General features: G+C 48.2%; 8 protein-coding genes across 8 annotated transcripts; 6 read left to right on the top strand and 2 right to left on the bottom strand.

Moving 5' to 3' along the window:
• Positions 1 to 1,469: 1,469 nt before the first annotated feature.
• On the top strand, positions 1,470 to 2,807 carry FSUBG_2511 (endoglucanase type C; the record flags this gene model as incomplete). Its single annotated transcript, XM_036680292.1, has 2 exons — positions 1,470 to 2,078; positions 2,127 to 2,807. The coding sequence occupies 2 exons, from the start codon at positions 1,470 to 1,472 to the stop codon at positions 2,805 to 2,807; spliced, it is 1,290 nt and encodes a 429-aa protein (XP_036542029.1).
• Positions 2,808 to 3,189: 382 nt separating this feature from the next.
• Positions 3,190 to 4,345, top strand: FSUBG_2510 (endoglucanase type c; the record flags this gene model as incomplete). Its single annotated transcript, XM_036680291.1, has 2 exons — positions 3,190 to 3,565; positions 3,621 to 4,345. 2 exons carry the CDS (start codon positions 3,190 to 3,192, stop codon positions 4,343 to 4,345), a joined length of 1,101 nt encoding a protein of 366 aa, XP_036542028.1.
• A 1,174-nt stretch (positions 4,346 to 5,519) lies between these two features.
• Positions 5,520 to 6,967, top strand: FSUBG_2509 (mRNA 3 end-processing YTH1; the record flags this gene model as incomplete). Its single annotated transcript, XM_036680289.1, has 8 exons — positions 5,520 to 5,591; positions 5,648 to 5,685; positions 5,859 to 5,865; positions 5,912 to 5,956; positions 6,007 to 6,164; positions 6,225 to 6,281; positions 6,329 to 6,683; positions 6,737 to 6,967. 8 exons carry the CDS (start codon positions 5,520 to 5,522, stop codon positions 6,965 to 6,967), a joined length of 963 nt encoding a protein of 320 aa, XP_036542027.1.
• A 637-nt stretch (positions 6,968 to 7,604) lies between these two features.
• Positions 7,605 to 8,805, top strand: FSUBG_2508 (ATPase AAA-type core; the record flags this gene model as incomplete). The annotated part of the gene is made up of 2 exons (XM_036680288.1): positions 7,605 to 7,721; positions 7,768 to 8,805. 2 exons carry the CDS (start codon positions 7,605 to 7,607, stop codon positions 8,803 to 8,805), a joined length of 1,155 nt encoding a protein of 384 aa, XP_036542026.1.
• Positions 8,806 to 8,823: 18 nt separating this feature from the next.
• Positions 8,824 to 11,262, top strand: FSUBG_2507 (peroxisome biosynthesis PAS1; the record flags this gene model as incomplete). The annotated part of the gene is made up of 1 exon (XM_036680287.1): positions 8,824 to 11,262. One exon carries the CDS (start codon positions 8,824 to 8,826, stop codon positions 11,260 to 11,262), a length of 2,439 nt encoding a protein of 812 aa, XP_036542025.1.
• Positions 11,263 to 11,521: 259 nt separating this feature from the next.
• FSUBG_2506 (n-carbamoyl-l-amino acid hydrolase) lies at positions 11,522 to 12,258 on the bottom strand (the record flags this gene model as incomplete). The annotated part of the gene is made up of 3 exons (XM_036680286.1): positions 11,522 to 11,989; positions 12,036 to 12,162; positions 12,215 to 12,258. 3 exons carry the CDS (start codon positions 12,256 to 12,258, stop codon positions 11,522 to 11,524), a joined length of 639 nt encoding a protein of 212 aa, XP_036542024.1.
• A 2,405-nt stretch (positions 12,259 to 14,663) lies between these two features.
• Positions 14,664 to 17,631, top strand: FSUBG_2505 (ribose-phosphate pyrophosphokinase; the record flags this gene model as incomplete). The annotated part of the gene is made up of 6 exons (XM_036680285.1): positions 14,664 to 15,093; positions 15,136 to 15,400; positions 15,923 to 16,490; positions 16,568 to 16,989; positions 17,043 to 17,166; positions 17,221 to 17,631. The coding sequence occupies 6 exons, from the start codon at positions 14,664 to 14,666 to the stop codon at positions 17,629 to 17,631; spliced, it is 2,220 nt and encodes a 739-aa protein (XP_036542023.1).
• Positions 17,632 to 18,184: 553 nt separating this feature from the next.
• FSUBG_2504 (uncharacterized protein) lies at positions 18,185 to 19,744 on the bottom strand (the record flags this gene model as incomplete). The annotated part of the gene is made up of 1 exon (XM_036680284.1): positions 18,185 to 19,744. One exon carries the CDS (start codon positions 19,742 to 19,744, stop codon positions 18,185 to 18,187), a length of 1,560 nt encoding a protein of 519 aa, XP_036542022.1.
• Between the last annotated feature and the right edge of the window lie 24 nt (positions 19,745 to 19,768).

Genomic DNA, 19,768 nt, shown 5'->3' with positions numbered 1-19,768 from the left:
ATTATTCAAGTCACTTGCAATCTTGAACACTGTTTTTTCTGTAGTTGTGTTTATCATATTAACTGTAACTATTCCCTCTCCTATTAAATTCCAACGGTGATTCTTAGATGAATACTCGAAACGACTCGATACTACAACAAAACAATCATTTCTTACAAAATGGCTACTTACCCTGAGCTTTACCAGACGTAATATCAAGCTGTCAAACCATTTGTCCTTTTCGGGCCGTTTCGAAGCTGTTATTTGTTCTTAACTTCTTCCTAACTAGTGTTGGCTTGAGTACAGGGTAGTCTGGCCCGACAAGCCGACAGAGATGCCACGAGGAGACGAAGAGCTGAAGGAGATTCATTGACGCGTGCCATGGTCCTTGCAAGTTGTAACCGATCGGACTCTCGCATCTCAGCTGATTCCGATGCTAGCAACAAGGCAGATGCTGGCGATTGAGCCGCATCCCCCCACGTTGACAGGATGGCTCGAGCGTCGTTCAACCTCGTTCATCCCGTATTTGTAGGATCCCGCTGCAGGAACCGAGTAGCTTATCTACGAGCTTAAATTACTCATATATCAAATTACTCTTTGTAACCACTCCAACAGGTTTATGTAGAGTAGAAGTAATGTCAATTAGGACACTAATTCATCACCAGAACCTCATTCAAAATGGAACGACAGCTTTTACCCGTCACCGACCGTCTTCATCTCCCCAAGGCTCAACCATCTGCGCCCAGACTCTTAGTTGAAACCCATCAACCTTACCGAGAATATGGATTACGGCCCGACAGCTCTCTCCGCGGAATGATACCCTCCCTGCGTCTCCATTTCGGCGATACTCTATTTATCCAGTGGGGAAATTCAGCTTCCAAGCCCAAAATCATTCACATGACTCTCCATTTCAACGGCTCACGACTCCCCTTCCCGACGGTCCGCAGTCAAAAGTCGTCCGTTCAAATTATTCGCTTCCGAAATGGTAGGTGGGAAAATCTGGAGAAATCTCCACACGACTCCAAGTTGACAAGGGTTCTGAAACCCATGAAATTTTAATCAATCACAGCCTGGGCTATATCGTTGCGGTATTTCGGCCCGCCCTCCTCGGTGGCACTAATCGACAAACATGGGTCAAGTCCGCGAAACTATTTGAAACTCGGTACTTGTGTCGTTATTGGTTGGGCTTGGCATTTCGAATTAGGAAAACGGAGGGAGCGGAGATATAGGGATCTTGATTGGTTGCCGTTGTCTAACGCTGGAGTCGTGACCTGAGATTTCGGAGTTGTATCGTTGAGCTTCCGTGAGGACCTTCATGGCTATTGATTTTCGGGGTGAGGCCGAAAGTGGAAGACCCCTATCCGTAGAGAGAAAGAGAGAGAAAGAATAGATATAAACCGAGTTCCGGCGGCCCAGGAAGATGTTTCTCACGCTATCCATCTCGTCATTCCTTAGACAAGTCACTACCTGATCTCTAAAACTCATTCACTATGAAGTCTCTCTCTCTCATCCTCTCAGCCCTGGCTGTCCAGGTCGCCGTTGCTCAAACCCCCGACAAGGGCAAGGAGCAACATCCCAAGATCGAGACATACCGCTGCACCAAGGCCTCCGGCTGCAAGAAGCAGACCAACTACATCGTCGCCGACGCAGGTATGCACAACATTCACCAGAAGAACGGCGCCGGCTGCGGTGACTGGGGCCAAAAGCCCAACACCACAGCCTGCCCCGATGAGGCATCCTGCGCCAAGAACTGTATCCTCAGTGGCATGGACTCGAATGCTTACAAGAACGCTGGTATCACTACTTCTGGCAACAAGCTCCGTCTTCAGCAGCTTATCAACAACCAGCTTGTTTCTCCTCGCGTTTATCTTCTTGAGGAGAACAAGAAGAAGTATGAGATGCTTCACCTCACTGGTACTGAGTTCTCTTTCGATGTTGAGATGGAGAAGCTTCCTTGCGGTATGAATGGTGCTCTGTACCTTTCTGAGATGCCTCAGGATGGCGGTAAGAGCACCAGCAAGAACAGCAAGGCTGGTGCCTACTATGGTGCTGGATACTGTGATGCTCAGTGCTATGTCACTCCTTTCATCAACGGAGTTGTAAGTTCACCCATTCCATACAAGTGAAATTTTTACTGACCTCTTCAGGGCAACATTAAGGGACAGGGCGTCTGCTGTAACGAGCTCGACATCTGGGAGGCCAACTCCCGAGCCACACACATCGCTCCTCACCCCTGCAACAAGCCCGGTCTCTACGGTTGCACAGGCGACGAGTGTAGCAGCTCCGGCATCTGCGACAAGGCCGGCTGCGGCTGGAACCACAACCGCATCAACGTGACCGACTTCTACGGCCGCGGCAAGCAGTACAAGGTCGACAGCACCCGCAAGTTCACCGTGACGTCTCAGTTCGTCGCCAACAAGCAGGGCGACCTCATCGAGCTGCACCGCCACTACATCCAGGACAACAAGGTCATCGAGTCCGCCGTTGTCAACATCTCCGGCCCCCCCAAGATCAACTTCATCAACGACAAGTACTGCGCTGCCACCGGCGCCACCGAGTACATGCGCCTCGGCGGCACCAAGCAGATGGGTGATGCCATGTCCCGCGGTATGGTCCTCGCCATGAGCGTCTGGTGGAGCGAGGGTGATTTCATGGCCTGGTTGGATCAGGGCGTTGCTGGACCCTGTGACGCGACTGAGGGTGATCCCAAGAACATCGTCAAGGTGCAGCCCAACCCTGAAGTGACATTCAGCAACATCCGAATTGGAGAGATTGGATCTACTTCATCGGTCAAGGCTCCTGCTTATCCTGGTCCTCACCGCTTGTAAGAACGTCAAACAACACCGATGTTCAATATGGATCCTGAGTGTCCACTTGCTGGGAAGCTATTGGAGCACATATGCAAAACAGCTGTCCACTAGCTTGACACGTATGTCGAGGCGAAAAAAACTCTTTCTAGGATAGGAGAACATATTGGGTATTGATAACTGTATATAAACGATAGTCTTTTCTGAGTATATTATTTCGAACATATTTTATTTCATAAACATCGCCAACACCAGATCTTGATTTCGTACCCCGATATTAGACTAACCGTCCCGAGTGGCTTGCATTAGTGGACTCTACTGCATCATCCATGTACGTCATCTTCACGTGTGGCTGAGATCTCGCTGATCAAGAGCTAATCCAAGTCGTAATAAAAAAAACGTCATGGGTCTTCTTGCTTCCAACAATCATCATCAACTTCACCTCAGCCACTTAGAGCATCGCGTTCCAATGCCGCGCTCACTATCAGCCGTCTCGTCTCTCGAGATCCGCGATCTTAACAGAGATCAGATCCGCTTTTATCATCCGGGCTACCTGAAACCGTTGAACCTTCTTTTTTGCCTACCGCGCGTGGACTACAACACGACAGAGGGGGCTTTTGGTGTGCACTATTTAACGGCTCTTACGGCATGCCAGATCGTTGCGAACAATGCTTTTGAGAAGGGATACTTGGCGAGGGATGAGAGAGGAAAGGATAGAGTATCCGACGATGAGACGATACTGCTGCAACGAGACTACTGGTTCTTCGTTGAGGGCGATGGTAATTACAAGCTTGACCTTCACTTGACCAGTGTATACTTGCTAACATTTCCAAGATCGATATGCAATTGTTCCAAGCTTCAGAGACTGGCAGTTTCCCCACGACAGACTCCCCGAATGGTGGAGCGTCCCAACTTCAAGAACATCGCTCTATGCGAAAAGATGTGCCGTCACAAACACCAGCTATGCTTTCACATGGGCACACCTTATCCCCAGAGAAGAACAGAGTTGGTTCAGCAAGAATGGCATGGGTCTTTATGGTGGTGGATCGCATACTATCGATGACCCGCATAATATTCTACCGCTCAAGGCGGACCTCTACGTATGCTTCGACCAAAGCGTGTTTGCTCTGATCCCAAAGCAAAATGGCCAAGCCAATGGCGTGGAGGCCAATAGCCAATATGTTCTTCATGTACTCGACGGAAGGGAAGCAGAGTTCACTGCCCTATATCAGAACAGACCCGTTGAGACTCTTGTCGAGGGAAGCCGAGAATATCTCTTCGCAAGATTTGCTTGGTCCATCTTCTCATTCTTAAAACCCTTCCTCACATCTGGCGTCGGACGAAGAGTCGTCAGATTCCGTCTCAGAAGTTCTGATGATGACGCTGAGGAGGAACACCTGGTCTCAGAAATGCAGAATGTCTTCTTGGATTCCAGAAAGCTTGAGTCGCTGTATGGAGGTGGAAACCGACGGAAGATGGTATCGTTGGAGGATTCTTATGTGGATGTTGAGGATGAGTGGGATGATGAGCATCCGGGACGGACTGAGATGGAAGGGTAGTGTGACTTTTTATGAATTATGTATCTGGTCAGCGTGAGGCGATTGCTAATGATTTGTCTGATATAGGAGAAGACGGCGGTAGTCTTTTATGACGGTATTTGTTTAAATTGGCTCTAATGAATTTGATGATTTATGATTTCGATGCTGCATCCGTGACGGGGCTTCTTCCTGTCTAATGAATGACCTTGAATAGATCTTTTGACTATGACCCTTCCACCCACCGCAAAGTCGTCGGCCTCCTGCTCTACCCGCCAGTTGGTCCTGTTCACCACAGCCAGGTAGATGGGTGCTTACCGTAATCAAAGTCTTGTTGGTTTCAATTGGTTGTGGCCCATGGGGAGTCGCAATCACTGACATTCGGGAGCTCGGGAATGGCAGCGGAGTTATTGCTTGTGCTTCGTCCTAGAACTGGTCATTTTCGGGTACACCTTGAATGTTTTGGTAGATGGTATACAATAGCTCAACCACGCCTTTAGTCAAGGCCGTGATGAACACTTGAATATCTTTTTGCAGTGCAGGCCTTCATTCCCGTCAGAGCGGGGTACGACTGTCTCAAACCCCCACTTCGCCGAATATGCACTTCCCCCGGTATTTGGTTCTCCATCAGTACGTGCGTTGTGTGACCTTTCAAACTGAGCTTGCTGCAAAGTCATCCCGTTAACCTCCAACTCGAACTGGCGCAAATCCTTAACAATCAATCAGTCCAAGGCAAGTCAACTGCGGAGTTGTTCTATCCTTTACAAATAATCGACCGCCGGAAGCACAGGTTGCGAATGGAATGATGAATTCATCGGATTGATTGGTAGAGATGTATACACCCCCCCAGTCCTTAGAGTTTCGCGTGGCAGCTAACCCGGAGCTCCTAGCTGGACGACCCCCAAGTTCTGTACCAAGCTGCCTCATCAGATCAATCGCGCAAGGAATATTTCTTCAACCCGGCTTTAGAATTGGTGACGTGTTCCCATATTCCGACGGGGAAGCCTCCGATAGGCTTCAGCTGCATATACCGTTGTGCTAAGTGCATATGTAATTCGCTCAATCAAGGGTCCTCGACCGGGGTCTCGTGAATATATGATATGATCCACAGACCCCTCATTTGTCATTAGCACAAGAGCTCCGAGGTCTCTCTCTTTGTCCGTTTGGACATCGAAGTAACGAAACGAAATCACTTATTATGGCTGAGAACTCTCCGCAAGACCCTGCCGTGACGGCCACCACTCCGCCAGAGGGCCACTTGGAAGTTGATGTTAGTTGCTGATGCTTCGCTACAACCATGGTTTTGCTTGCTAACGAGTTTCTCAGGATAACTTGGATTCCAATGATTCGCTTTATCATTCGACGTTAGTCAGTTGATCTTGATTACTTGTTTCTGGTATAATGACACAGACGGCAGGATCGGAGGTTCGAGTTTTTTATCGTCCGTGAATGCAAGCATATACAACTATAGGTGAGATATACGCGCAGGAACAGTTTTTGATAACCATAACTGACTCATTCTTATCATGTTTCGCAGATACGAAGTGAGCTACACTGAATATACCCCGGTGCATCATTAACAGCAGATAGAATGGACGTCGATATCATGCATTCCGAGAAGGCACTTATCCCGTGGTATGTGTCATAGCACCACTTCTTGACACCTTTACTCAGTCATATCTTAGCCCAACGACGAAGATGAACAAGATCGTATGGACCTCGTTCATCACGTGTATAGTATCCTTCTTGACGGAAAGCTCCACCTTGCCCCAATCGACGACAACCTTCAACGTGTACTCGACCTCGGCACAGGCACTGGTATCTGGGCGATAGATTTCGCAGAGTGAGTGAAAATGGAAACAAGAGCCTCGGGGTATTAGCCCGCTCACACGCTTCGCCATAGTGAGCATCCATCGGCAGCGGTTATAGGAAACGATCTCAGTCCCATCCAACCAGAATGGTAAGAAAAGACCTGCCATGCTGCGTATTATCGTGCTAACAGCTTAGGAACCCACCAAACTGCACCTTTGAAGTGGATGACTACGAGGACGAGTGGCTATACCGCACGGAATTCGACTTTATTCACGCCCGCGAGTTGGAAGCATGTATAGGTGACGAGGATCTCATGCTACAGCGAGCTTTCCGCCACATACGTTCAAACGGTTATATCGAATTACAGGGCGTAGACGCGCGCTTTGAGTCCGACGATGGAACACTCGATAAGGCGCCCAATGCCAAATTGTGGATGAAGCACCTCATCGAGGCTTGTGCCAAGTTTGGCAAGCCTGTTGACTGTGCGTATAAATGGAAGGACAGGTTGATCAAGGCGGGGTTTGTGGATGTTCAGGAAGAAGTCAGAAAGGTATGTAACTTCTCAGCTGGGCTTTGTCCTGTTTTACTGATTATTGTATATAGTTGCCTATCGGTCCTTGGCCGAAGGACCCGAAGCTTAAGGAACTTGGCCGGTATCAGGCTATCCAAGAGTCAAAGGTCATCGACTCCTACACGCCCAAACTGTTTGAGTACGCGCTTGGTTGGAGTGCAGACGAGATTCAGGTGTTGATGGCAAAGGTCAAGAATGAGCTACGAGACCCGGCTGTTCACCTGTATCTCCCTGTCTATTTTGTTTGGGGTAGGAAGCCTTAGTTGAGCCAACTGCGGGAATTATTGCGAGCTATAGCCAAGCGAGAGAATATGAGCTACTTCGTATCATGTGGCAAAGCTCTGACCTCGAGGCCTTTTCTCTTCAAATGTTCAGTGACGAGCCGATTGTGTCGTGATTGTATGTTCGCGTGTTGGCTTCTGAGAACAGTATCGTAGATGAGGATCGTGTTCCTAGCCTAGCGTGGCTTTACTAGAGACGAACAAATCATCCCTGTCTGTACTCTAGCCACATGATTTGTCACCAACAAACAAGGACTGCGGTTTTCAGGGAGCAAAAACGTCCAGGCCGGTCATTTATATATCGAATTTCTTATCATTACCCTATGGAATACTTCTTTTTGCTTCATGCTTGTATCCAATTTCGCTCCAGGCCTTCTACAGAGTCTTGCGCGCCAAGTTTACGCTCAACAACGCGTTATACAACGACGATCAAGCCACACAAGCTGCCCAACACGACCAACGACCAACAACCAACAAAGTGAGACTCTCCCAGACTCGGGTAAATACTCGGGGCGCTTCGGCAGTTGGCCCGACCCCGCGTGCCATTGAAGCATGTGCATTCATCGCATTCACACGTTTCAACGACCGCTTCTTCCGCCCTCAATCATTACGCAGAAAAATGGCACCCCGGGGTCTACCAGAGGCTATACCAGCCAAGATATCGCTCCTCAATCTTCAGAACTGCTTTGTCAATCTGCCGCCTTTGCTGTGTTCTTCGCTTGACAGTCTGAATACGGTTCGTGAACAGTGGCGGGTTTGGGTGCATGCTGACGCGAACCCAGCCGCCGCAAAATGTCTTGATCGAACTCTCATATGAAGATCTTACTTCTCGTGACGTATCAGAGGCATCCAACTCCATACCATCAAGATCCGCCTTTCTTGGATGGACAGGACTACAGAGTCGACAGAGATCTCACTCATCAGAAGAACCGCAAAGCTTGAGTAGAAATACAAGCCGCCCCAACAATAGAGGATCATCCTGGGTGGACATCGATGCCGCGTTCGCTCGGACCTTAGGTCTTTCCGATGGACAAGAGGTCACTATTGTATTGCATTTAGAACCTCCCCTGGTGAGCACCGTCCATATCGAGCCTCTTACACCAGAGGACTGGGAGATTATCGAACTTCACGCCAGCTTCTTAGAGTTCAACCTGATCAGACAAGTTCGCGCTTTGCCCAAACCAGGCTACAATCGAACCGAGGGTGCACAAGACCACCCTATAACTCTCCATCTGACCCCGACAACAACAGCAAATATCAAGCTCGTTTCTCTCCACCCTCCTACAGACTCACTATTTGCGAGGCTGGACCCCAATGCAGAAGTCATTATTGCACCAAAATCAAGACAGAGGCCTTCTCGTACTCACTCACGAGCAGATAGTAACGGCAGGACCAGCGAATCCCCCCACATGAAGCTATTTCTCAGAGGAGTTGATAGAGCACGTCTTGCAGATCTGTTTGATCACCAGCAAGATCCGAATGAAGGCTTAAAGATCTGGGTCGACAGTAATACACGACTCACCGCACTGACGAAAGGAATTAGTTGGGTATCCGTATCGATCCTCCATCAACCAACTTTCCAAGTCAAGTTTAATCACAGATATGGTCAAGACGGCGCGGATGGGCCAAGTGCCGCTTGGGTTTCTCCAAAAGTTGTAGCCAGGCTGGAAGAATGGAAAGATGCTCCAGACAACTACCACGCTGCTCTATCCTCCGCACTCTGTGTAGCGTTGGTTTCGGGGGGCATGGTTGGAGTCCCCATCAAGATTGAGTCTGCCCCTGTAGAACAGGCCTCAGCTGCTCAAAAGGTTCATTTTTAACCATTCATAGCTAACGCGATGGAATCGACAGGTGCTCTCAAGCTTGGTCCCAATGCGAGGCAAGGCCGCCAAGAAGCTGGGAAATCGATTCTCAAGATGTACAAGCAACCCAGTACCTTCCGGGGTCTTCTGGACGGCCCTATCACGGACGGGATGATCTTGGGTCCCCTTTCTTCGACTTCCGTGCTTCCTAGTTGGACTGGCGGGATACTTCGATTCGATGCCAACCTGACACAACCTACAAAACCCTTCTGCAACTGGTTCCTTAGTTCAGGTCAAATATCCTCCATCGAAATCGAAGACCCAATTCCCTCGCCAATTTCGAACTCCAAGAAAGGTCCCTTGGATGAATCAGTCCCAGTCCTTGCTGGCGTCGAGGATATCGTCACAGACGTCAAGTGTCACTTTTTGCATGAGTCTTCAGTACTGCTCATAGGAGGCCCCGGCGCAGGAAAAAGCTCTGTTAGCTTATTGATTGGACATCAATTGAGATCTGAGCACTTTTTTCACAGCAAATACATTTCTTGCCAAAAGATGTCAGCAAACGAAGAGCGCATTGCTACTATCCGAGACACTCTTGAACAATCTTTCCTCCAAGCAGCCTTGAGTGCAAGACTAGGCGGCCGTGCTCTAGTAATACTAGACGATGTCGACAAGTTATGCCCTGTTGAGACTGAACTTGTCGTTGGAGGCGATAATGCGCGCTCGAAGCAGATGAGTGAGATGATTGCTTCAGTCATAAGACGACATTCTACGCTGGGCAGTGGAGTAGTCATACTCGCGACTGCCCAGTCAAAGGAATCTCTGCACAATGTCATCATCGGGAACCATGTATTCCGTGAAACCCTTCCTTTGGACGTCTCAAACAAGATGTGTAGGAGGAAGATCCTCGAGATGGTGATACAGCAAGGCACAGCTACAGAGGAGGATGGAGAACAAAGGGAGGATGTCAGCGCTAGTCGTCCAGAAACCGCTAACGGTACTCAACCACAGAACTTCGGGGGATCATGGACGGATGTTCTCGGGTCTGCAGAGGCAGTTCCAGAAGCCAATGCTGCCCCTTCGCGCATGTTCAAGCCCGACATAGACTTTGCGGATCTTACGAATCTCACGGAAAGTTACATGCCCCGAGATCTTGTTCTGTTTGTAGAACGAGCAAAGTATGTTGCTTTGGCCCACTTCATATCACAAAACTCGGAGGACGGCAACAAGATGAGAGTCCCTCTCACGAGAGAACATTTCGAGCAAGCCCAGAAGGGATTTACACCAGTCGCCCTACGAAACATGTCTCTTGGAACATCAACTACGACATTCGACTCCATTGGCGGCATGACAGAAACCCGCAGAGTTCTTTTGGAGACTATAGAATACCCGACCAGGTACGCGCCTATCTTCGCGCAATGCCCGCTTCGACTACGCTCTGGTTTGCTTCTCTACGGATACCCAGGTTGTGGGAAAACTTTACTAGCTAGTGCTGTTGCTGGTGAGTGCGGACTGAACTTCATATCCGTCAAGGGCCCAGAGATTCTCAACAAATATATCGGCGCGTCTGAAAAGTCCATTCGGGATTTATTCGAGCGAGCAACTGCCTCGAAGCCCTGCGTTCTTTTCTTTGATGAATTTGATTCGATCGCACCGAAGCGAGGAAGTGACTCAACTGGAGTGACAGATCGTGTTGTCAATCAGTTGTTGACTCAGATGGATGGTGTCGAGGGCTTGTCTGGTGTTTACGTCCTTGCTGCGACCTCTAGACCCGATCTTATAGATCCAGCGCTGCTCCGCCCCGGCCGCCTTGATAAATCGCTCTTGTGTGATTTGCCGCACCTAGATGACAGAATCGATATTCTCAAATGTCTCTTGAAGAAACTGAAGCTTGATGATGATCTCAAAGGAGAGCTTGACAATAGGCTGAGGGACGTCGCTTCGAGGACCCAAGACTATTCGGGAGCCGACTTACAGGCCCTTATCTCTAATGCCCAGCTTGAGGCCATTCACGAGTACCTCGGAGACAAAGATACCGCGGTTAGTTCAGCAAAGACGAATGGAAAGGCCCGAGTCCAAGACTCTCGAAAGCCTAGTATCGTACAGTTCTGGTACGGCGTAGAACAAGACCGACTGCACTCCGAAGCAAACTCTGGCGATCGACGCAAACAACTTAGAAAACTCGCCGAGTATGAAGAAAAGGTGGTAAAGCTACGCTCCGAGCGCAAGTCAAGCCGACGAGGAGTCCAAGGCGAGGGAGATCGGAAATCAGACGACAAAGGGTCACATAAGCCGGAAATTCTACTTGCTTGGAGGCATTTGGAGAGGAGCTTGCGTGTTTCACGGGCTAGTATCAAAGCTGATGAGAAACAGCGATTGAGCTTGGTCTATGATGAGTTTGTTGGTGGCAGGTCTGCTGAGCTGCGGAATGGTCAAGGAGGAACGGCTGTTGGCAGTAGGGGAACCTTGATGTGAAAGATCGCATTGTGTTGGCTTCGTTTAGTAGAGACGTAGAGGTCTCGATTTGACAGATTCGTCGACCCTTGGTTGCGACTCAATGTTTCTCAAATTTGAACAACTGCGTACTTCGTGAAAAGCTTCATGTATTCGGCCATGCTTTGCCTACAACCTCTAATCTTTCAGTGACATTCCCTAACCCATTCGATTTGATAGTCATTCCCATCTGAAGTCTGCCATCTGCAGCACGGACAGCTCCAATTAGCAAAGTAGCTTTCTACCAAAGTAGGGCGCCGCATTCAGGGCACTCAGACTCCGGTTCAGGTGATTCGATTCTTCCGCAGAGGTCAGGAATCAGATCTGCTGCCAAATCTGGCGTTGTTCTGAGGAGTTCGTCAAAGCTATCCAGACCAACAAGAGTCTTGATGTTCTTGCTGACAGCCTCGAAGACTATGTCGCGAAGCCCTCTGTCTTGAGAAGGAGTTGTCACATAGACAAGGTTGGCGGCAATCGGAAAATGACTGGTATTCCATCCACTGCCCACAGCTCTCTGAAATTGTTCTTTCACCTCGTCCTTCAGCTCTGTGATGTCGTATTTATCCGCAATCTGGTATAAACGGACGTCGAAAATCATGCGAGAAGTATCGTCATCGTTGCTGTACTCCAACGAGTACATGAATCTGAGCATGGCGTCAACGACGTCTGGGTCGAAATCATCGATGCGAATAATTCCCTCGGAACCCTCCTGGCTACAGTAAGCGGTTGAAAGTCAATCACGGAAACTGCCTTACCTTCCAGTTGCCATTGAGAGCCGCAGCAAAGCACTTGGAGTGGGCCGACAAGATGATCTTGTGAGCCTTGAATACTTGACCGCCGCAGGTAACGGTAACGTCGGAGAGAGCATCAGTATTGTAGTATCTATCGATAGTGTCAGAAGACATAACCACAACAGTGGCTTGGCTTTACCTACCCTGCCAGAGAGGAGAGGAAACCTTTCTCTTCTGGAGGCGCCATCGTGAGGCGGTGCGGTGTGCTTGGGGAGGTAGTGGGTTTGAGGGCAGTCTTTTCTGTTGAGAGAGTGATGTGATTTGTCTTTACATCCAACAGGTGTAGCAACCATTATGACAAGGGAAAGGATCTATCACTACCTACCTATATAATGAGTCGAAATTGCACACGTATTTCTACGTACATGCAATTACCCGAACAAAGACGTGAGTGACTCGCAAGTGGTATCATCCGTGGCCAGCACTGACACGTATCACCAAAATATGCCACGCTGTTTACCTGCACAGACTGTCCTTTATAGATTCTTTAGCCATAGATTTCCAATAACACATATCACAATAGCAAACCAAACTTCTTCTACTAAAGTAGTCTGCTTTATACATCGATGTGTCATTTTGGTAGTCTAGTACTTTGTGTATACACGCAACGATCCGAATGATATGCCGCTCATCCTCGTCCCTCACCCCTATCTTAAGTCATAATTTTTGTGGTGCCTGGTAGCTACAAAACCTCCAGCCTCCTTTGAGAATCGCCTCTTTCGCTTGAATGTAAGCCAATAGCGTCTCTTACTTGTTTGCAGGAATTGGCCTGGGGGGCACGTGGGTATAATGTCTAAGTTGTTAGCCAGATGTGTTATTTACAGTTGAGGCTCGTGGCTGAGGGCTTAAATCAGCAGACAGAACTTAGTTAACCTGTTGATGCCCTGTTTCCTATATCGGTTACGCTTAACCAAGCAGTAAGTGCAATGCAATGATCCCAGTTCTGATCAAGTATCTCCATAGAGTAACAGATGGAATGAGAGCTGAAAAAGAATCACTTGAATGCTGCTTCAGTCACCAGCGTCTCTTTACCGTATGCGTGGTCTGTGTCCACTCCAGATAGTTTTCGTGACTTTTCACTATGTTTGACAGCTGCCTCACAATATTTGAAACCGAGAGCTGTGAGCTCAACTGTTGTAATGGCTTCTGAGCGGGTTTACGGATGATCAGAGACTCTATCGCTTGTGAAAATAAACACAGATCAACAGGGGAACAATATGTCGCCCCGCGGATGGGCCCACGGAACTACCGGTAAATCCTGTCACTTGCATTGGTGTAAGTACCTCTGTACTCTATTTATCCCGCTACCTAGTTGTTGACAGCACCAAGCGACAGATAAAGTTCAAGGATGAACGGGTGACGTTGAGCTCTACGCCAATTAAAACCAGCGGAACTCGGTCCGGAACCTTAGAAGGGAGCGAGGGTGCGGTTTCATGGCGTGACAGGGCTTGGTCAGTTGATGACTCTTTTCAAGATTTCCAGGGTCCATCCAATTCTAGAACGATGGCTTGGACAGACACAATTGAACTGCCGAGCGGGATTATTTTACGATTTACTTATGATCAAAATTATGGAATCGGTTTATAACAATCCTTCTGTCGACATCCCACGTCTTGGGGGATAATTACAAATTTTGGTTGGTCTCAGGGACCCCATCCGCCCGCGTAACCAATACCCAACACCATAAAAGCAATATCCTTGGCACCGGCCTTTTCCATGCTTGCAACAACCGTAGAATCATGAAAATAAACAGAAATAACATCATCAAGCCTGGATAAGGCCAGGAGCAGAATGGAATGTAAAAAGAAACAAAAAGAAACCTTACGAAAACAAGAATAAGAAAAGAATTCGAAGTCCACATCCATAGTCTTTCACAAAGCCAGGCGCAACATTCTGCAGGGGCTTGCTTCTCACTTCAACGTGTTCGGTGTCGTGTTTGGTAGAGTCAGAGAACAATTGCTGGGAACCGAGACTTGTAGTAGGAGTGAGGGGTCAAGAGATCCAGAATGAAGAAGATCCAGTATTCTGTTCATTGTGTATTGGGATAGCCAAAGTGAGTAATTCTTTCGCGCTGTGTTATCTCCCTTTGGCGGAGAAGACGGATGTTGTTTAAGAAAGGGCATGCTGAGGGGGGCCTCCGTGAAGCGAGCTGCGGGACTGGTAAAGATGGTATTTGTGTTCATTGTGCTATTCGATAGATTCTGTATCTATCTTCTGTGAGATTCCAGGTCAGGATGCATCGTATTTAAAAGAAACCGATGAATGATCTGGGCTAAATACAGGCCGGGTTGAAAAGCCATCAGACAATTCACTCACGTTTTAGCAGGGGCCTTAGCGGCATCAAGGCCTGAAGTTTACGGTGAAGACCCTGCCCGCAGGACTAGTGTACGCCCATCATGTGTATTGTGTCAGGCGTACGTCACTGAGACGGCAGGGTTCACCCACCATGAAAATCAGGGTCCTTGGATCCCCGTTCAAAAGTCAGATCAACGTTCTGTAGGTATTCCTCTTCATCCCAACAATCCAAAAAATCCCCCATATTCATTTTCTGAAATAAGTAACCCAGACATTCTCTACAAATACTCTTTCAATATGGATGACCCAACATATACATGGCCTGCCTGGAAGTTTGGTCTGAAGAGGGAAGATTTATCTAACAACCTTCACGATCAGTACAACACTTATCTTGCGCCGATCCAAAGTCCCGAAGCCTTTTATCACGACATCTCCGAAATTGCCCATACCGCACGTTCTGCCGCCGAGTTTCATCATCTAGCCCACGGTCGAAGACAACAGCGACTCAACGAATTGAACGAGGCCCTCGAGTCTGCAAGCTTCGAGATTATTGGCAATCCAAGGCTCATCGAGACGGCCCAGTGGGAGCATGCCATCCAGCTCTTTCGCACCAACTCTCTCGACTCGCTCGTTCAATACTTTGCCTCATATCTCCCCCAAGAACATCGTTGGCACCCGTTGCATCAAGACTCTGTACTGGCAGGCGCTGACGGCAGTGAAGGGTTAAGTAAAAGGCATACCTCTGGTACTACTAGGAAATTAAGTCAAGTAAGTACTGGAGTCGGTTTCTTCGATGGAGTTACGAGTGAAGCAGGTGAACAGAAACGAGGGGAGATGCGCAACGATAATCCACGTCGCAGGGCGAGACCCAGTACAAACATCTGCTCTAGGGAAGTTGGCTTTGAGAACACCCATTCAGCTGCACAGAGGAGAGCCTCCTTCGATCGTCATACAGAGACAAAGGGACCATTTCTCGAGTTCACTCCCAAGAACCCGTCATACACGGTGGGTCTCAAACTCCAACCTGCAGTTCGGTACGACATTATAAGTAAAATCGGTTTAAAGAGGAAACGAGCTTAAATAACAAAAGTCCATGATGGCACTTTGTGGTATTCATACAGCGAATTTAATTAAAACCCTTGAATGAAACTATTCTTTGCTTTGCATACCTATTGTGATATGTCGATCTGTGATCCGCAGAATGCGGAACGTCAATTCGGACTAAAGGAAAGAGCATCTTTGGTGTCACCAACTTATCAGCATGGATCTCAAAATTATCCATCGTACAAATTCACACCGCGTGTCGATCCTTATCGTGACTCAATTCACATGCCTAGTTGAGCACATGTCTAAATTTATTTACCTCGGCGTAAAGACATTAATAACTGAAGTATTGGCAGAGTTTGTCCCAACAAAACGGGATTAGTGGAGTTCAACAAAATCGACTAGCCAAAGCAGACTGGGGTCTTGACTATCGCCTAGTTATATACTTATCGCCAGCAGTAATGTTTATCCATCGAAAGCGATATCAAGAAGCAACTGACATTACACAACAGCAAACGCTACTCGGTTGTAATGGCGGGAACATCACTATGGGATTACATCTTTATGCGCACTTCTATCTTTGTCTTGCACCTCATCGCGCCCTTGAGCATTGTCGTCTCTCTCGTCCTATCACTAGTCACCCTCCCATTTCAGATCCCGAGCCTTCTCAAGGCATGGTTTATTCTTGAAGCACTTTTCTACATCTTCATATACCTTCCGCTCAACAGTCATCTTCAAAAACCCGCAAATCACCCTACCGCACCCTGTCGAGCTGATCGCCAAAGACTATTCCAACAATGTCATGACAACATTCCAGACGCAGGCCAGTATCTGAGGAGGTGGTTTCGTGATGCGCCAGAGCATGAAATCAAGCGTGAGAACGTCAAAGACTTCTTTCGATGGGGCTTTTTGAACATGGAAGATTGCGATTCGATGTATGATGACGAGTTGGAGGAGTATATTGAGGAATTGGAGGACCTGCTTGGGAGAAAGTTGGAGCCTGGTAGGGGGGATGCCAAATGCTTGCGCATGACTCTTGACAAGGTCGAGATGCTTCACAGAAGTTTAACATGGTACCTGGTGAGTCTCTATAAAGGATTGGTATTTCACTTGCATGTACCATAGATGGCTACTAACTTTAATTCTCTACCTTTCAGTGCATCTTTGTTGTCGACACGATAGCATCGGCTTATCTGCTGTACCATTCCTTCAGCTTTCACCGAACATCGATCTCCCAATTCTTCACCACTTTTCCGCTTCGGCCTCTAAGTCTAGTTACGCCCTACAAATCCCCCGCCAAGGGGCTCACCTACTGGCACCGTCCACATACGTCCAAAACAAAGCTACCCATTCTCTTTATTCATGGCATCGGCGTGGGACTTTATCCCTATATAAACTTTCTAGCTGAAATTAATGCAGCCGATAGTGCAGATGGAGATGTTGGCATTATTGCTGTCGAGATCTTATCGGTGAGCTCTCGCATCACAGGCTCGGCTCTGTTGAAAGAGGAAATGTGCGAGGAAATCCATCGAATATTGTCTTCGCATGGATGGGGAAATTGCGTCTTGGTTTCACACTCGTAAGTGCCATGAGGCAATTTGAACTCAGGTTATTAATATTTCTGATTTGAAGATACGGAAGCGTTGTCGCCGCCCAGCTTCTCCGAGACCCCAAGACCTCCACCAGTATCGGCCCCGTTGTATTCATCGATCCTGTGTCCTTCTTGCTACATCTTCCTGATGTAGCATATAACTTTGTACGTCTGTTGACAGTTACTCTACCAGTCGACCTCACTAACCTCTTTCTCCAGATATGTCGACTCCCAAGCGAGACTAAGGAGCATTTACTTTCCTACTTTGGCTCAAAAGACATCGGTATCGCTCATACGCTATTTCGGCGCTTCTTCTGGGCCGATAATCTACTATGGAAGGAAGACCTACAAAACCATCCTGCTGCCGTGGCTTTGGCTAGTAAAGACAGTATCATCGATACGAAATCCATTCGGGCTTATCTTGTTGGTTCAAAAGATTGGACGCGAAGCCCCCCGACTGAAGATACAGGAGAAACTGCAAGTGATGGGAAACTGGATGTGATCTGGTTCGAGGACTTGGATCATGGTCAGGCTTTTGATCACAAAACGACACGGCTGCCTCTCGTTGAGGTTGTTAGAGCATTCTGCAATGAGCCTGCGAGTTCTAAAGTGGCGGTTAGAAAGAAGTGACCCAATGTTCTGGTGTATAGAGACTTGATGTAAGGATGTCTATGAATTGAAAGAGTCTTCGGTAAGTTCTGCATCTTGTATCAACAGCGGTTGGCTCTCATATTGATGACGATGCATTAAGCTGCTTGCTTTCGTGTTCGTATCAATATAGTTTTAGAATATTCACCGTTTCGTCTTATTGTGCACGTGTATTTTGGAGACATCAGATAGGACATCAGGTAGTATGGGTCGAGGTTACAGAAAACGTGCTTAAGTTACTGACTCTGCTATAGCACATGGATCAAATGCTCACAATCATGGCCTAAACATATCATGACATAGAAATGACAGTTCAAATTAATCGCAGACTAATGTACACTGGTATCATCTTGCTATCACATCATACAGAAAACCGTTTGCCTGTTGCCAGATCTAGCCAATTCTGTTGGCAGTTGTCCAGCGATATACCGGGTCAACAAGGTGGCTCTCCACTTCAATGACAGATATCCCGCCCATTGTTGAGGTAGTGGCTGTAGTGTCGATAGATCGACGGTTAACCTTGGGGACTTCCTTGTTACAATTCAATACACCGCGGCTCCGGAATCTCAAACCCCCGCAAATACCAAGCCTGGAGTGTGCCCTCCGGATACCAATCGATAGCCAACGCATGTGTCAATCGGGACATCTGAACTGTGTCTGGCCAGTCGCTATCCCAGTCCAATTGACGCCAGTTAATCCTGAAAGGGGGTGGACAATCGCTCATCTGCAACGAGAACTTTTCTCGAAAGTCCAAATCCTGTACTTGCATGTGGTGAAGAGACGTGATGGCTTCCCAGAACCTGTGTCGGTTGGCCATGTAGACCTCTGAATAAGAGTCGGGGCAGAGGTTGACGTGGCGGATGATAGGGACTCGGAGTTTCCGAGCTAGGGGTGTTGCAAGTTCGGACTTCCATTGAAGAAGTCTAGCCTTGACTGCCTCGGCGTGCGCCACATGGTACGATTTAGATCGAGACGGATTTTCCAGATAAACGTTGAACTCGCTGTTGCGGTATCCGGTGTAGGATAGTGGTCCGAGTCTGTTATCATCGTTTGGTCGGGAACGTTCCCAGAAGGCATATCCGATAGCATCGATATCCTCAACAGGGATGCAAGCCACGGAGCTGGCAGGTGTCTTGGCTTCCACATCGTGCGAACCACGGAATGGATTAAACCAATCCCAAAAGTCTTCCAGTCCCCAGGTCTCAAGCAAAATCTCATTGAGACCCGAAAGGAGTGGAAGGATAGACTGGAGGTCCCCGGCCAGCTTTTCCTCATCCTTCACTCTTGAGGGGCTTTCGAGGATGACGCTCTTGACTTGCTTCAAGTCATCCACGCGGTATTGACCTATATCCCAGTGACAGCCCGAGAGTAGTAACCCAGGCTCAGGACACGGATATGGCGTGCGAGCTTCCCCCGGAAGGTCAGATCCGTAGTCGCTGTCATATGTTCTCGGAAAGGCTTCCATTGTGTAAGGGATGTAGAGACGATCTTGGCCAGGATGAAACCAAGTTCTTGGGCCTGTTGTTCGAGTCGCGAAGAAGAGCCGGTAGCCCCAGTTGACCAGCACTTGTCGTGATTCTGAGCATACATGTAAGAACGCAGGTATCTCGGCATCGCTGTACAGAGAAGACTCGCGGGTCAATTCGAATGCGAGCTCAGGATAGTCTACAAGCCAGTCGGTCGGGATGCGTGGTGTTTTCTCTGACGGCTTCCAAGGTTCGTAAAGAGGCTGACTTGAAGTGAAGCCGTAAGATTCTAAACGTGTCTGCTTGTACTGGTGGTTATGTGATTCCCATGGAATTCTGTGTCGCCAGTTATGAGCGAATGCTACCAGATCAGGGTGGAGCTTGAGAAGTGGCATTTTAACTAGCATCTGTTTGTAGAACTTTTCGAATGCATAGTCGAAATAACTCTCGTGATTTTGCTCGGCCCAAGCCCGCTTCTCCTTGGGATTAACTGGCCCTTCTTCCACACGAACGACCCGACGAGGGGTAGCGAGGATATAGATTTCGTGCCTCAAGTCATAAGGGAGATATTTGAACATGTGGAATGTATCTGGGGCTCTGCGGAACGGATTTCGCTTAGTCTGAGTCATCTTGGTGGTAAGACGTCTCTCAGA

This window comes from Fusarium subglutinans, assembly GCF_013396075.1.
Source record: "Fusarium subglutinans strain NRRL 66333 chromosome Unknown NRRL66333_c0000021, whole genome shotgun sequence".
NCBI lineage: Eukaryota > Fungi > Ascomycota > Sordariomycetes > Hypocreales > Nectriaceae > Fusarium > Fusarium subglutinans.
The sequence above is the reverse complement of the archived record's forward strand: the minus strand, read 5'-3'. Positions and strand labels throughout refer to the sequence as shown.